This window comes from Urocampus carinirostris, chromosome 2, assembly GCF_059441175.1.
Source record: "Urocampus carinirostris isolate Australia breed hairy pipefish chromosome 2, RoL_Ucar_1.0, whole genome shotgun sequence".
NCBI lineage: Eukaryota > Metazoa > Chordata > Actinopteri > Syngnathiformes > Syngnathidae > Urocampus > Urocampus carinirostris.
In genome coordinates, this window is record NC_142350.1 from 29,046,474 (window position 1) to 29,064,433 (window position 17,960).

Here is a 17,960-nt window from a genome sequence, read left to right on the forward strand (position 1 = left end):
TTTGTGACCCTGACAATAAGTATTGTCTGAAATATGATTGGTTAAATGCTTAAATATTTAAGTACACATCTGGAAGCAGCACAGTCAGGGGGGAAACGATGAAAAAAAACTGACAGACAAGTTGGAACAAGTGTATTCATGGACAAAATATAATTAGATCTCAAGATTCAGATATTTCTTTTAGGTCGGCAGTTCATTATTTTCTGAAATGCAATAAAAATGGCATACATATTAGATTCATAAGTCAAGTCATGCGTATTTGTATAGCCCTTAATCACAAGGCGTCTCAAAGGGCTGCACAGACAATTGCAAACTACTGACTATTATTACACCATCCCCTGAACTAAAACCTACATGAGGGCAAGGAAAAACCTCAACCTACCAGGATGAACAGGCTGCAATGGATAGTGCAATACCCTGACACGTATAGGTCATGCATAAGCTAATGAATTTAAGTGTGTTTTAAAGCCTAGATTTTAACAGTTCCACTGAGGTTGCAATGTCAGATGGCAGAGCATTCCACAGCACCCGGGGCCCTAATGGAGAACGCTCTTTAACCTGTTGATCTCTTTTTGGCCCTCTGAAATATTGCAAGTCTTGTATCGCTTTAATATTTAGGGTAAAAACTCAAATACTCCCTCTCAAAGTATTAGAATATCTTTCAAAAGTATACCAGTAGGCTGGTAGCCATAAGTGAAAATGTTAAAATAATGAAAGGCTTGGAATATGTCAGTAATAAATTCAGAATGTATGACATGTCCGTTTTTTTTAATTGTATTACAAAGAGTGAATAATTTAATCACAATAATAATACTTTCTGAGACAGTCCTGTATATTTTATATAATGATTTATATTCAGTTAATTTTGCCAATATGTATTTATCGAGCTAAATTTTTTAACTGTTTCTATATCATAAACATGATTATTTATGTTGCGTTACTGCTATATGCTGGACACATGCCGTAGCAACAGGTTTGATGTGCAGTTTCTACATTGTCGAAGACGGTGTTTTTCAACCACTGTGCAACCACACAGTCAGGTTTGCCGTGGTAAATTATCCAAATTGTGTGCCTGTGCAGGAGAGCTGCACTATTAACTGAAATGTAATCGATATCGCGAAGAAGTGTGATAGTGTAATTGCAAGACAATGGATTTTTTTGTTTTTCTTTTTATAGTTCCCATTTGTTATTTGAGTGATGGAGTGTTTAGCCAATAGGAATTGTCACAGTTCGGGTTTTAACTGCACCGGCCAATCAGAGGCACGTTTTAATAGCAATAGCCAATAGAGGCAAGGCAAAGTTTGCATGCAGTTGCTAGAATGTGATAGGCTGGTGTAAACTGTCAGTCGAACAGCCCTTCCAAAACTGGCCACAAAAACAAAAGTGACAGCATGTAGATTTAGCGCCTCCTTACATTGAAAAGAAATTCATCACTTGAATAAGACTCAGAGGAAAGTCAGAAGAATAAGCAGAAAAAAAGAAAAATGCTGATCACCGGCGGGTGCTTCGTGAATTGTTATCGCGTCTGGGAATTGACTGAGGCGACGTCGGATGTGAAAGCTAACAACTAGGCTAACAACTCTTAGGCCACCACTGCTAAACGTGGCTAGTCACAAACGCCAGATACATTATCCATGGAATGGATAACCTGGAGCTACAATACGTATAAAACAGCTACATTTGCAACTCTTGTTTTTCAATCATCACGGAGAGGGCTGGAAGCCTTGCTGAAGTCGTGGTTACCCGATCCTAGCGTGTAAATAGCTAGCTAGCTGCTCTCTAGATCGTTTTTTTACACTCAAAGGAGAAGCCCTCCAATTTTGTTGTACTTTTGTACATTGACAATAAATACTCGTTATTCAACTGCAATTCTGTTTTCATTTGTACATCTAAAGTTGTCATTTTGATTCAGTCGGTAAGATCGTCATATTGAGGTAGGTTTGCTTGTCAGTATGTTGTAGTTCTCACGAAAAACAAAACTAGCAAAGAAAATGCACTTTTCTTTTAAAATCAAAAATAACATCGACATTGCGATACATTTCTGAAAAGTCGCAGTCAGGTTTTTGTCCAAAATCGTGGAGGCCTACTGTGCGGTCTAGCGTTTGGAAGAGTAATCATCTACTACTCTTCCATACCATAAGCGGCAGCAGCAGCAAAATGCAGCTAATTGCTTTGTGCTTAGAGACAAGTCAATTAGTGAGAGAAAAACTGAAAGCTGTAGAGAAAATCTTCGTGTGTGTGTCTTTTATTGACTCCTGCCAGGAAATCAGCTCTATCTTCATCCAAACAGGCCCAGGTTTCACACTGATTGAGTATGAATATGAAAGATTATAAAACTTTTTTTTGTGTTTATTTGATTCCCAGTCAAGACATTATAATATAACGTCACACTTCAATGTTTAAAAACACTTATATCATTAATATAAGCTTCTTTTTTTTACATTTTCAGCTGTTGGCGTCCCGCTGGATTTTTTTCAATTAAAGAAATGTGCCTTGGCTCAAAATAGGTTGAAAAACACTAGTTTGAGAAGTACTTTTGACTTAATGGTGCTAGTACGAAGACAATTTCAAAATCTGTTCTGAAATATGATTTTCAATGTTCGGCAGATCTGTAATTGTAAAATCAAGTCATGCGATTCATCGAGAACGGAACACGCGTATGAATGTGCCACCAAATCAATAAATTCCAAGTTGTAAAAACAAAACATGTGCAAAGTGCCTCAGCACATGGATCACCCATGTGGCCTAGTGAAGCTTAAAATGTAAAAGCTGCGCTTCAAGTGCACCACAAATACAAAGTGTAAAAAGGGAGGCGTGGCCACAGTGAGCAACAACACCACAAGTGTGTTGGAAGAATGGCACAAACCTGTTAAGAAGTGGCTCACACCACGGCTAGCCAACACAAAGCAGCATCATAGGGTACATTAAAGAAACACACACAGAGAAATAAACAAGAAATGTAGGGACAATGAGAAAAACATTTATGATGAAAAGAATGATGTCTTAATAGAGGATATAGGAGAATTTCTTCTTCCAAGGGGGGTGTGACAGAAAATAATTGAAAAGCACTGACTTAAACAAACCATCCTTGATCGCTCTGCAAACAGTACCGGTAGAGGTGATCATGTACAGTGGAGAAAATAAGTATTTGAACACCCTGCTATTTTGCTATTTCTCCCACTTAGAAATCGTGGAGGGGTCTGATTTTTTTTTCGGAGGTGTATGTCCACTGTGAGAGAGATAAACTAAAAAGAAAAATCCAGAAATCATGATGCATTATTTTTTTAACCATTTATTTGTGTGGTACAGCTCCAAATAAGTATTTAAACACCTGTGTATCATCTAGAATTCTGACCTGTTAATCCGCCCATTAGAAGTCCACCTGCACTCCATGTATCATCCTGAATCAGATGCACCTGTTTGAGGTCATTAGTTGCAAAAAGACACTTGTCCACCCCATAAAATCAGTAAGACATTAACTTGTAACATGGAGTAGCCCAAAGAGCTGTCCAAAGACACCAGAGACAAAATTGTACACCTCCAAAAGCCTGGAAAGGGCTGCAGAGCAATTGCCAAGTAGCTTGGTGAAAAAAGGTCCACTGTTTGAGCAGTCATTAGAAAACAGAAGAAGCTAAACATGACGGTCAATCTCAGTCGGAGTGGAGCCCCACGCAAAATATCACCTTGTGGGGTCTCAATGATTTGAAGAAAGGTGAGGAATCAGCCCAGAACTACACGGCAGGAGTTGGTCAATAACCTGAAAAGAGCTGAGACCACCGTTTCCAAGGTCACGATGGTAATACACTAAGACGTCATGATTTCAAATCATGCATGGCACGAAAGGTTCCCCTGCCTAAACCAGCAGATGTCAAGGCCCGTCTTAAATATGCATATGACCATTTGGATGATACAGAGGAGTCATGGGAGAACGTTTTGTGGTCAGATGAGACCAAAATAAAACTTTTTGGTCATAATTCCACTAAGCATGTTAGGAGGAAGAAGAATGAAGAGTACAATCCGAAGAACACCATCCCTACTGTGAAGCATTGGGGGTGATTTGGGGGTGTTTTTCTGCACATGGGACAGGACGAGTGCACTTCACTAAAGAGAGGATGACTTGGGCTGTGTATTGTGAGATTTTGGGGAACAACCTCCTTCCCTCAGCCAGAGCATTGAAGATGGGTCGAGGCTGGGTCTTCCAACATGACAACGACCCGAATCACACAACCAGGAAAACCAAGTAGTGGCTCCGTAAGAAGCATATCAAGGTTCTAGCATGGCACAGTTAGTCTCCAGACCTGAATCCAAAGACTACAGAAAAAAATTTGACCTCTGTAATAGCAAACAAAGGCTACTGTGCCAAATATCAACATTCATTTTCTTAGGTGTTGAAATAAGTATTTGCAGCTATATCACACAAATAAATCGTTAAAAAAATCATGCATTGTGATTTCTGGATTTTTGTTTTTAGTTTATCTCTCTCACAGAGGACATGCACCTACGATGAAAGTTTCAAACCCCCCATGATTTCTAAGTGGGAGAAATAGCAAAATAGCAGGGTGTTCAAACTCTTATTTTCTTCACTGTAGCATAAAATGCTAACTATTGTAAGACGAAGTTGATAAAATCTGCATACATTCCCTTTCAATTGGATCAGCAAACGGCCGGTATGGTATCAGACAATACAACACAGCCGCATCAGGAGCCACAAATTGTTATCAGAACAAGTCCAACAAAAAATGGAATCGTACAAACAAATGTATTATAAACAAACAAATGGGCCTTCTTACCTTTTAGAATGTAGTCGGTTAAGAGGGCCGGCACCTTGTCGCTGTCGTCTCTCATGGCGTGCAGAACTAAATTACAGCAAACGGTCACCACGGTAACTGAGATCTCTGACTTAATGCAGTACGAAACAAACTTACTTTTGATCAGGACCTGCAGGTCCTCGATGGAAGGGGGGTTTCCTTTTTTTTCGTAGGGGATGACGGTGGTCAAATACTATTCGATGAAATAAAAACATTCTGTTATCAGTGTTATACAGCACGCAAACGCTAAAACTTTACGATAATAATGAACAGGGTTGGGGAGGAACTGAATAGATGTAACATAATCAAGAAACCCCAAAAAAATTAATTGTATTCCCTTAAAGTTATAGCAAAAAAATGTATTTAAATGACAGGGACAAAGCCCACATTAAACCACACCACCTACATTGCATATTACCGAATTTTATTGCAATATGTATTCTTTGTAGCACTATTTAGATATTCTATTTAACACGCTACAGTGGGCATTTGCACGTCACACTGGGTATTTGTATATTGTATTCTTTTTGCTTTAGTACTGTATTGTTCTCAGCTCAGGGATGCTGCTGGAAATGTGAATTTCCCTCCGGGGATGAATAAAGTATCTATCTATCTAGTTAAATTAAGGATTACTTTTGAGGATTACAATTTTATTTAAAACTATATTTTGTATATTTAATACGACGATAGACGAAATTCAGAACGTGAACAATTGGTGTGTTTAAAACAATATTGTGTTCTTAATGTCCGCTTAATATAAGTTAAAACTGAGCATATCTTGACGTATCTTGTGAAATGGAAAATTATATTCTTGCTCAATAAACCATACTATGTGGTTAAAATTTGAGCACATTTTTGTAGGACTATAAGCAACTACCTGACTTTGGTTTCTTCCAATTCTTTTTCAAGGTTTCATTGTTCATTTGTGTAGTTATATTTATATTGCTTTGTCTTTCATTAGCATATTTGGTATTGGGATAATCCACTAATCCACTTACATTAATTCAATATTATAGTATCGGGATTACGATACTGATTACCGGTACATTTTTCAACAGGTAACTGTATCGGATTCTATTTTTAAAATAACCCTCCCAACCCTGTGAATGAAAGTTTGAAATAAGGACACAAAATAGAAGTGGACCTGTCTTTCGCTGCATTCACCCCCAAACGTTTGTCGAAAGCTGCTTTGAATAACCGACGACAGGCCCTCTATGCTGAAACGCTGAGGATGGACAGAACATTTTAAAATCAGGGTTCGTATACCTTTTTCATGGCCAAATTCAAGCACTTTCCGAGCACTTTCAAAGCCAATTTTTCATTTTTTCCAGAACCTACACAGGAAGAAATCCAAAGAATGTTTTTTTTTTGTTGACTTTGATGACTAAAATAATATCGCTATCTTGCTGCTAGCAAACACTTTGTCCTAAAAATCGCGGAAAGGGCTCTATAGGTGTTGGGTAATAATTGAGTTTAATACGGAAGAAGAAAAAAAGAAAGGAAGTACTGTATGTATTAAAAAGATCAGTGAGAACAGTAGAATATTTTTATCTGAACTCTTTTGTGGAAACTATTAACAGATATTTCGATGTAACATGGTCAATAGTGTAATCGCAAGACAATGCGGTTTTTTTCAAGGATTTATGAATGCATGTCGCAGTTTGGGTTTTAACAGCGCCAGCATATCAGAGGAAAGTTTTAATGGCACTAGCCAATAAAGGTAAGGCAAAGTTTACAAACTGTGTGCGCAACTGGGACAGGCTGGTATAAGCTGTCAGTCAGTCAAACAGCCCTTGCACAATTGGCCACCAAAAGAAACCCGACAGCTGGTAATGCAGATCACCGGCGGGTGCTCCATGGATTGTCATCGCATCCGGAATTGGACTGAGGTGGTGTCAGGAGGCTAAGAGCTAGGCTATCAAATCCTAAGCCACTCTTGCCGATGATGGCTGGTCACCAAAGCCAGATCCATCACCCATGAAATGGATGTCATGGAGCTACTACTCATGGAAAACCACTACATTTGTGACTCTTGTATTGTCATTATCACTGGTACCTAGCTGAAGTAAAGGTTACACGACACTAGCATGTAGCTAGCCAGCCTCTTTTATAAATTGCTTTCTTACACTGAAAGGATAAGCCCTCCAATTTTGTTGTACTTTTGTATAATGACAATAAAGAACTTTTATTTAACTGCAATTCGTTTTTTATTTGTAGATCACTAGTTGTTATTTTGTTTCAGGTATATACTCGTGGTAAGTTTGCATGTTTAAGTTCTCATGAAAAACAGCACATTTCTTTGGAAATCGAAAATGCTAACGAAATTGCAATACAGGTCTGAAATATCGCAATTACGTTTTTTCCCAAATTGTGCAGCCCTAATGTCCACAGGATGTCGCCAAAGCAAGGCTCCCCTCTTTGCCGATTACCATTTATCAACCAGAGAACATTGAGAAAACATTTCCTGATGTTATTTTACTTAAAGTAAAAGTCGCAGACATGCTATTCAAGGCAACACGAAAAAAAAATAGAATAAAAAATAACACCTGGGTGTCTCTACAGAAGTTTAAAGAAGCTCCTTTCTATAATAGATATGAAATCAAACAGCAAAGTTTCCATATTTGGGTAAACATTTTCATAAATAAATCAAAAGCAGAAATACTTTTATATCTAAATCGATCTTTTAAAGAAGTGTTTTTGTGCTATTTTAGTCACTTTCCATTCTGCATGAGTTTCCCCAAGTTAAATAAACTGGAGAGGAAATTAATTCACTTGATGTCTTGCGTTTTATTTTTTATTTTCTTATCAATGCGCTGTTGATAGACTCTACAATCGACAAAATTTTAGTGAAAAAAATATGTAAAACCCTCAATACTCACTTTATAATCAAGACTTACATCCTTGAATCCTGATTAAAATTTGAGCCTTCGAATAGACCCCCATCCCTCCAGTTAAGGCCCACTTTTTATGCCATTTATTTACCAGTTTGGCCGGCGCAAATATGTTTTTTTTCACCATGTGGCCCCTGAGCTAAAATGACTCCCCTTCTCTACATGAGTGCCCTAAATGGATTGTGCAAAGCTGCATGTTAAACCTCATGACAAGGAGTTCAACAACCGCAAGACCACGGTGGTAGGGAGAGGGGGGACTCTTGAAAGGCTCATGAGTAAACGATGGAAAAAAACAGAACTGCAGCAGTGGTTTCCTATGGACTTTTGCAACACCTCAAAAATAGTATAAAAAGCTTGCTTCAAATGTTACTCATCAAATTCCATCTTATGTAGTATTTCTGCAGTATTATGTTTGTAGTATTTTTGTATTAGTGGAGTAGCATTTTTGACCTATTTCTGTAGTATTTTCTTTAGTATATTAATATTTTGGTTGTATTACTGTCGTGTTTTTGTAGTATTACTGTAGTTGTATTTTTGGAGGGTTTTTTAAGTATTTGTGTAGGTTTTTTCTCTAGTAGAGTTTTTGTGGTATTTCTGTGGTATTTTTGTAGTAACACTGTAAATTTATCTGTGTGGCATTTATGTAGTAGTATTTTTTGCAGTATTTATGTAGCAGTATTTTTTGCAGTATTTATGTAGTAGCATTTTTGTAGTATTACTTTATATGTATTTTGGTATTGGTGAAGTAGCATTTCTGTCGTATTTCCGTTGTATTTTCTTTTTTGTATTTCAGTAGTGTCTCTGTAGTATTACTGTAGATTTTTTGTAGTCTTACTATAGTTGTATATCTGTAGTATTTTCATATCAGATTCAGATTCAGATTTACTTTATTGTCATTCGTGTACACGTGTATACAGAACGAAATGTCGATACATCTGACCCGCACAGTTTCCTTGAGCGTCAGCCGGGATAGATAAGATTAACCATGTCTTCGTCAGAATTTTAGCGCAACAGTTCGTCATCTCGATGTTTGTAGTATTTTTGTATCACTACTCTATCTGCATTTTTGTAGTATTTCTGAAGTAGTATTCATGTAGAAGTGTTTTTGTAGTATTACTGTACATGCATTTTTAGTGTTTCTGTAGTAATATTGTAGGAGTATTTCTGTATTATAATTTTGTATTAGTTTAGTAGCATTTTTGTATTATTTCCTTTGTATTTTTTTCGTATTTCTGTAGTAGCTCTGTAGTATTAATGTAGAATTTTTCTAGTCTGACTATTTTTATATTTTTGTAGTATTTTTGTATTATTACTAGATCTGTGTTTTGGTAGTATTTCTGTACTAGTATTTTTGTAGTAATTCTGTTGTCATTCTAAAATACTTGAAAAGGTTGTTGCACAGCAGCTTAATTACTATGTCTGAAAACAATCTTTTTGAATTAATGCAGTCAGAATTGAGGGCAAATCACTCTACTGTGACAGCCCTGGTCAAAGTAACCAATGATCTTCTCCTGGCAAAGGACTGCGGCGCTGCTACTGGATCTCAGTGCTGTGGTTGACACTGTGGACCATGATATCTTACTGGATCTGAATTATCCTCTCGTGATTCAGATCCTACCTTTCAGATAGATACGGTGATATAACCGCTGAGCCTTTTAGAGTTACTTGTGGCATATGTTAGAAGGGGAATTACCAAGTGTGTGGCCCCTTCTTAGTTTCTTACTTTCCTCATTCTGAGGTTTTTGAGTTTTTTCTTGCCCACATGTCGGTTTTAGATCAGGAATGGTGTAATTGTGCGTGTGCAGTCCTTTGAGACATATTGTGATTAAGGGCTATACAAATAAATGTGACGTGACTTGACTTTTGTCTATACACAATAGTGCCCAGAATATTCTGTCATTGAACTTCTCGAGAAAAAGTTAATCTCCAGCCATTTACCAACAGTTTCATCACCCGAAATTCATAGAACACACAAAATACAAAAGAAGATGACTACTGGGTTAGTCGTGATCAAAGCGGCGCTGCCGCGAGCGGCTGCCTTTTCCAGCAGCTGCCCTATTGTTTTATTGTCTGCTCCTATCTTCGGTGTTTTTTCTTCCCGTTTTGACAACTACACTATGGATTACTTCTATCCTATGGACATGGGTTTTAACACACAAGAAATGCGTGTATTCAAGGAATTTCAACTCCTTGCCCTGAAAAATTCTCGTGCCGGCGTGATGAAGGGGCCTATCGTGGAAGAAAAGCCGGAGCTAGCGAAGCGGCTAGCGGCGTTATAAGTCTTCGGTACCATCCGTAATCATGGTAAATGCGAACTCACGACCAAATAAGATCATCGAGTGCTGGTGGAAAACATCGAAGCGCACAGGGCGCGCAGTTGCTGTGTTTTGCGGAAACGTGGCTCACGTTTAGCATTCCGGACGCTAACGTGTAGCCACCCGGAGCTACCCGGAGCAATCCGGCTTCAACGCCGCTAAACAGAGACACGAAAACTGGGGGGAATCGGAGAGGAGGCGGACTTGCTAACACGAGGTGGTGTATCCCTGGATTTTCACAAAGAAAAATTTTCCATCTGCCGCAGGGATGTCGAATTTTTGGACTGGCGTGACGTCATCCACTTCGCTACAAGCACCCCTAGGGCATCATGTTCATCTGTTAATAAACAACGGGGTAGACTGCTGGAAGTGTGAATTTCCCTACGGGGATGAATAAAGTATCTATCTATCTATCTATCTATCTATCTACTGTCCTTCTACCTCACCAAGAATGTACTCACCGATCCAAGCGACTTTTCCGCTGCCCCTTTGAGTTTCCTTTTCTTCTTTATTGCCTCACGCTGCTCCTTCTGACGGTTCTGCACCTCGATAAGCGCCGAGATGAAAGCGTTCTTCACCTCCTTCTCGTAGTCCAGCTCGTCCCTTAGAGCAAGATGCTGCACCAGCTCCTCTGAGAGCCTGGCGACGGCGCTCTCAGTCTTCTCCAGACACTCGTTCAGCTTGGAGACATCTAGTCGTCGCACTTCTGCAAGTCACACATTTGCTCATTTAGTTCCAATATCTGATTTAAAAACAAGCCATTACCAGTAAAATCATCCAAAAAACAAGGACCTCTGGAGTTCAACTAAGATGTCTTAGAGATACCAGTATCCGTAGGCATTTTGAGAACCAATACCTTACAATGCAGAAGCCCAAGGCTTAGTCATGGTGCTCACACTAATGCTCTCTCTAAGAGTGAATATTAATGATATTAGGGCAGCGATGTCCTAACTTCTCAGAAAGTGTGGTAGATTTGGTAAACTGAAAATGTGTGAGGGCCGACTACTCAGCCAGGCATTCGGCTCTTTGAGAAGGTAACTATGTTTTTCCTTTAATATGGTTCTGTAGGACGATCATGACACAAATTTTTTTCCAATGCGGTAGAAATGTGTAGAATAAAAAGAAAATCACATCAAATGTTTGATTTTTTTATTGCATTTCTTTAATTTTATCAAATAAATGAAACATACTGTAATTTATTAATATTGCACTGACGTTAAACTTGAAGAGGTATCCTTCGATAAGTACCGTAAATTCCGGACTATAGAGCGCACCCACCACATTTTAAGAGGAAAACCGATTTTGTACATACACAAGCCGCACCTGTATATAAGCCGCAAGTGCCCACATTTAAACATGTAACACAAAATTAACCCAAACCCGACTTCAAGTCCCGCGATTGAAACTAAATGTCCTTCATTAAAGTCCGCAGTCCAAAAATCACAGCCGGAAAAATGAACGGAAAATGATACCAGTACTTAAGGTTTGATGCAGACCTGCAGAGTCCAGGTCCCGTTGAAAGTAATCCAAGGAAAAAAGTGTATATTTCCAAAGGTAAGGGTGGGAAAAATATATCAGATGAACACATTTACTCACGCAACTCCTTTTTCTTTAACCAACTTTTTACCCCCTTTTCTTTCCTTGTCCGTCCTTCACCTTTAGCGGTCCCCACTTAAACTCGGCACCCCGCGTTTGTTCCGCCCGTCATTTTTCGTTCATCCGTGCAAAACATATCAGAATAAGTGTTTAAAATTAAAAACAAATAAATACATTACAAAATTATACAGTTGCAAATACATATTATACATGGGTTAAACATATTTACAAAGAAAGAGGGTACACCGAGAGAGTTTTCAAAGCTTTAATAATAATAACTTTCATCCCAAACGGTGCCTGTTACAGGTAGCAACACACGAGCGCCGCTAGCGGCCGTTAGAAAAATTACATAAATTGGCCGCGTCACCGAATAAGCCGCAGGGATGAAAGTTAGGGAAAAAAGTAGCGGCTTATAGTCCGGAATTTACGGTAGTCACGCTGTGCATCATTCTATACAGGATGCGCTGCGTTAAACTTTATGGTAGGCTAATATAGCTAATATAGATACACAAAGCACATGTTGCTTTCATTAGTAGGCTTACATGAAGCTTTTAATTTTTGTGGCTTCGGACAAATTTGTTTTTTGTTGTTTTGGTCCAATAAGGCTCTTTCAACATTTTGGATTGCCTACCCCAACACAACACCAACAGCTAACATATAAACAGCATTCAATTTTATTGAATTATCACACTATTTTCATTCACAGTACCAGAGAGGAATGTTAGAGAATGGAGACAAAAGAAAGTCGCACTGAAATATATACATAAACCCCCAAAAAAACGACAAGGGGAAAAATCTCTAGTGATGTAATGGTGAATGGGACTTAGATAGACATTAAATAAATACATTTTAAATGTCATGTTGGTATTGTGTTCATAGTTTATGTTGTAAATGATGATTTTAATCATGACTGCACGTATTCAGCAATGTTTGTAAATTACAATGCTTAGTTTGAGCTGAGAAAAACTGTGACAACATTTCGTGTCTGTTGGTTTGTTGGAGGGCACGATGGCGGAGTGGTTAGTTCTGAGGTCATTAGTTCGAACCTCCTGTGTGGAGTTTGCATGTTCTCCACGCGCTTGGGCACTCCGGTTTCCTCCCACATTCCAAAAACATGCATGTCAGGTTAATTGGCCGGTCCAAATTGTCCCTAGGTGTGAATAAGCAAGTGAGATGTCTGTCTCCGTGTGCCCTGCGACTGGCTGGCAACCAGTCCAGGGTGTCCCCGGCCCACTGTCCGAAGATAGCTGGGATGGGCTCCAGCACCCCCGCGACCCTACTGAGGATAAGCCGTGCAGATAATGGACGGATGGATTGATGGTTTGTTGGATCCCTTAACCACTCGAGTAGAAGGGCTGCACCACTTCCTGTTGTATGTGTCTAGGGCAAGTAAAACCTGGTGGTACCCAGGCCAACATATGTTTCCACCCAGTCACGAGTTAGGCAATTGAGCCAACCACTTCACTACGGAAACATTTTTTACCGATCAAAAATTAGGTGTGCGTGTTCTAAGTGAGTAAATACGGTAAGTGTTCTTTGATGATTAAAGAGAGACAAGGTTTTTTCTCATTTCTACTCACTTTCTTCATAACTCTGACTTCTTCTAGGGGGCTGAACCTCCAGAGAGGGCACGACCAGGTCTGATGGTGTTGGAACATTCCATGCTTCAAACTCTGGAGAGCCCTGCATCATCTCCTCGATCTCTTCAATTACCTGCAGCGGGTAGAAAACACATTAGGCTTACACTGATCCAAGCGAGGGTCACCTGTAACTCCCTCCACAGCTAGCATGAGCCACATAATGACCCGCATTTGAAAAATCTCGCCTGCTCGGCTGTGAAAAGCGTCTCCTCGCCAATAGACGGGACGATGATGAAGTGCATGTCCAGCTGTTCCCTCATCTCCTCCATGTCAGCTACATCTGTCACTGTGGCTTTGGTCTGAGTCTGAGCAGAAGCCACAACAGGGGGCGAAAGGTTTATTTAGAGGATTTGTCGGATGAATGGAAGCGAGGTTTGGCGGGTAGTAAAAGGACGCTGTGGGTGGAGGGGCTGAGTCACTGACCGCGTTCTCCTCTGGGTTAAATGAGGAGGACATGAGGAGGGAGTGTGTTCGGGACTGCTTCCAATCCATCGCCATAACCTGCCTGTAGCTTTCACTTAAAGCATTCCAGATCCTGTGGATACATTAAATGAATGAATGAAATTTTATTTTAGCCATGAGAAAAAAAAAAACAGCAACAAGTCAAAAAACAAAAACAATTATAACAAAAATGTCTGGAAAGAAAAGGGAAGAAGCATATGCATGCTTATTTAATCGTACCTCTTTGATTCCCTTAATAATTGTGTCTTACAGCTAAATTGGGTTTCCTCCGAGCACTCCAATTTCCTCCCACATTCCAAAAACATGCATGTCAGGTTAATTGGCTGGTCCAAATGGTCTCTAGGTGTGAATGAGCGAATAAGTTGTCTGTCCCTGTGTGCCGTGCGATGGGCTGGCAACTGAGTCAGGGTGTCCCCTGCCCACTGCCCGAAGATAGCTGGGCTAGGCTCCAGCACCCTTGCGACCCCACTGAGAATAAGTGGTGCAGATAATGTATAATATATATATATATATATATATATATATATATATCAGTGTTTGAAATAACGTCTGCCCGGGGTGTGCATCTTTTACGTTGGGCGTACAACTTACAAAACGTCTCCGCCCAGGTGGCCAACAACTTTTTCAAGATAAAAAAAATCTTTCCCGATTTCGAAATCTTTGTTCGGTTTGGAAATTTCGGAAGTTCGTTTGGCAATTTGCATACTCAGCAGCCAATCAGAAGCCTGCATCGAATGACTTCGTGCTTCCGGACTTTCCCGAGCGTTATAAGGTCGTGCATTTGCATATCATTTTCCAAAGTAGACGCACAGAGAACAGAAGAAAATGGATAAGTAGTTAGGAATCAAGCCAAAACCTCAGCCCCAGAAAAAAGATTCGAAAGAAGCTAATAAAATTTATGACGCTACAAAATGTAAACGTGCATTAAAAGCATCGTCGAAAGAGGAGTTCACACTGCTCGTAGCAGACGACGCAACGCAAACATTGCATGAATGAAGATGAGTAAATACAGGTACATATTGATGGCAGATGAAAAACAGCAAAGTCATATATATGCAATGAATGTTATAAGTAGATTTATAATAAACTTAATTTGAAAGTGTTGTTTTGTTATATATTCTGATGATCAATCCTTAATACTTTGCAACAATGGGTTTTTTTTGCGATTAGTTGTCTTATTGTGTTTCAAGTTGTGAAAAATGGGGCAGGCAACTTTTCAGAGTTGTCTGCCCGGGTGTCCGGTAACTTTTTGTCACGAGTTTCAGACACTGTACATATATATATATATATATATATATATATATATATATATATATATATATATATATATATATATAAACACACACACACTTAAAAACAATAAAATCAAGAAAAAAAGTCACTACTTTTTTGACTCATATATTGAGTTAGAACATCCTATGTTGGATGGTATCATACATAGGAGCCTTGCATGGCTGACGCAGCTATCGGTGTGTATATGTGTGTGTGTGTGTGTGTGTGTGTGTGAATAAGAAGAACATAGTAAAGCGCTATGGGAGGTCTTCAGTGACTTGAAAAGCACTATGTAAATGGGGAGCATTTACCCCCTTTACAACTACATTTCCTTTTTTTTTGGTAAGTCATTCCCTTCTTTGGCTTTAAGTAATCCTTAAAATAAATAAGAAATATTGAAAATAAGCAAATGTATCTGCCTCTTCAGTAAATGCTATGTGATTCCCAGGGTTATTGTTCTTGATTTACTTGGAAAAATGTTAAAAAATAACAATAATCTCATTATACTAGACAAAATAAACTAGGATAAAATGTGGGGGTTTTTCCCCAGCAAAAAAATGAAATAACAAAACCAATACATAATTATGTGCGAACAGAAGATTTCTTTTGGTGCAATCATTTGAAGTTGTAAACAAAGGCCAAGATTCAAATAAAGAGTTACACACTGTAATATTTGTCTGTTAATAACACATAGTAGAAAGCGATTATCATGGTGGTGTTATGTTTCCATATCGTCATTATACTCTAATATTTAATATTAATATTTCATTATTTATACAACATCCTTATTTATGAAAGCCAAATAAAAACGACTAGAGAGCGTTTGTGTCACTCTAGTGTCTGTTCAATCCAAGATTATGGTAATTTGTACCGTTTGATGCATACACTGGGATTCTTTGTTTACGACAGTATCACCATACGATTTACCAATTCACTTCGGCGCATACAGACTAACGTGCAAATTCATCACATCGTTAAATTCGTAGTAAATCTATGGAATTGCGTTTTTGAGATGACATAGCATGAGAAAACGGATACATTGTAATGCAAAAAAACACGATGACGTCATTGAAAGCGTGCGTTTACAACTACAACAACAAAGCGACTTACTCGTCCCCTTGTAGCGTGTACTCAGTGATCACCGTCACTTCGTCCTCGTTCCCCGGCGGGGGGTTTCCATGACCCCCGAAGCACAAAGACAAAGTGCCGTCAAAATCATCCACCTGCTCCTTCGTAGAAATAGAAACGCCGGGATCCCCACGGAATCTCAGAAGTTCCCCGTCACCATCATGATTCTCGCTGTCCCCATCCTTTGGGATGAGCGCATCCACATCGGTCAAAGCTCCTTTCAGCGCCCGGGGTCCTGCACACAAATTCGGCGGCCAGTCGTCGTCCGGACGAGCCGCCATAGCCCTCCCGGGGCTATGATAGCGACGAGGGGCTGACGAGCTATGGCATCCCCAGTCTTCTTTCTGTCAAGCCCGCAACGAGGCCACCAGGCTGTCTTCTTGCGGCAGCACCGGCTTCACGTCGCACATGGTATTCTGATGACTAACACAATATTTTGTTTATCATCCTCAATACTCATCGTGTGATCAATGAAGTTTCAATCACTAAAATGTTGGTAGTTCCAAATATTTGGCAGGGTAAGAGCGACAGCGCTCTCCTACGGAATAAACACGCAATTGTTTTATGATAATCAAACTTCAGATCTTTTTTCACGGAAGAGGATTTTGTAATATTGAAATATGTAATTGGCCATATTTAGTGTTGATTATTTAATTTCTTCTTTATTAACATAATATATTCAATTGAAATCAATCTTCAGTTGTGTTACGTTTTAGCTAGAAGCAGGGGCGATTTTAGGTTTAGTATCGTAGCAAACTACGGTCTGCCGAACAAAAATGGTCTACTAAAACTACAACAAAACTAAATATGAAAATTATTTTGTCTTCATTCTGATTAGAAAACAATACTATATAAATATTACAAAAATACTCCTAAAGTAATACTATGATACAAAAAATACTATTACAGAAATATTAAAACCAAAATACAACATACAGAAAAAAAAAAAATCTTAAGAAATACTACAAAGACAAGTATGGAATAATTCAAAATACTTCTACAGAAATACTACAAAAATACTCCTACAGAAATGTTACAACAGAAATACCGCAAAATACAACTCCAGTAATACTACACGAACACTAAAGGTATACTACAAAAAATAAAATAAGAAAATATCACAAAATAATACTGTAGAAGTACAGTAATACTATAAAAATACTACATAAATACTAAAAAAATCTGACTGCAGAAATACTACAGATATATTACAAATATTCTACAGTGGAAATACTACAAAAATACAACTGCACAAATACTACAGCAATAGTACACTATTACTAGTACAAATTTCTACAAAAATACAACTACAGTAATACTACAGATATACTACAAAGATTTTACAATAGAAAATACTACTACAAAATCCTATGACGTGCTGCTAGGAATCACTTTTTAAAAATGTGTTTTAATTAGCGTTTTGTCATTATTTTTAAGCCTATCCTGTCCTTATTTGAAAAAAAGAAAAGAGTTTAAAAATACTATAATTTTGGGGGTTGTTTGGGTTAAATTTGAGGTTATTCGAGCACATAGACTTAGTCTCACATAAATAAAATGGTAGTTCTGTCAGGGATTTTGAAAAAAACTGTAGATTTTTTAAGTAGTGGTCTGATGCGTGATGCGGTGTTGGTGAATGTGGTAGCCAATTATGTAACTTACTGAATTCTAGGCAGCAAATTCATATTACAACTACCACATAAAATGAATATTCCAAAAACAGAGGTTTTGTGTTCAAAATGGAGATATACCTCACCAAATGACCCAGAATCATTGGATCTTCAGGATACAGGATAAAAAGGAAGAATTCAAAAACATTTTTCATTTTCAACGACTGAAAAAAAAAAGATC

The 17,960-nt window shown here is 38.5% G+C and overlaps 1 protein-coding gene across 6 annotated transcripts in view; it reads right to left on the bottom strand.

The window, feature by feature from the left end:
- Nucleotides 1–16,770, bottom strand: part of LOC148371599 (tetranectin-like) — a 29,330-nt gene extending 12,560 nt beyond the window's left edge. Inside the window, exons 1-9 of one of the 6 annotated variants that reach the window (XM_088326142.1) lie at nt 16,095–16,761; nt 13,674–13,785; nt 13,436–13,555; nt 13,191–13,323; nt 10,476–10,720; nt 5,953–6,033; nt 4,926–5,001; nt 4,791–4,856; nt 2,867–2,892 (exon numbers count right to left, since the gene is read on the bottom strand). In XM_088326142.1, the coding sequence (XP_088182268.1) occupies nt 2,882–2,892; nt 4,791–4,856; nt 4,926–5,001; nt 5,953–6,033; nt 10,476–10,720; nt 13,191–13,323; nt 13,436–13,555; nt 13,674–13,785; nt 16,095–16,393 (1,143 nt within the window). In that variant the 5' untranslated portion in view covers nt 16,394–16,761 and the 3' untranslated portion in view covers nt 2,867–2,881. Of the gene's footprint in view, nt 1–2,866; nt 2,893–4,790; nt 4,857–4,925; nt 5,002–5,952; nt 6,034–10,475; nt 10,721–13,190; nt 13,324–13,435; nt 13,556–13,673; nt 13,786–16,094 lie in introns of those variants that run through there. The other 5 variants (XM_088326141.1, XR_015849473.1, XM_088326143.1 and 2 more) reach the window with 5 other exon arrangements.
- Between the last annotated feature and the right edge of the window lie 1,190 nt (nt 16,771–17,960).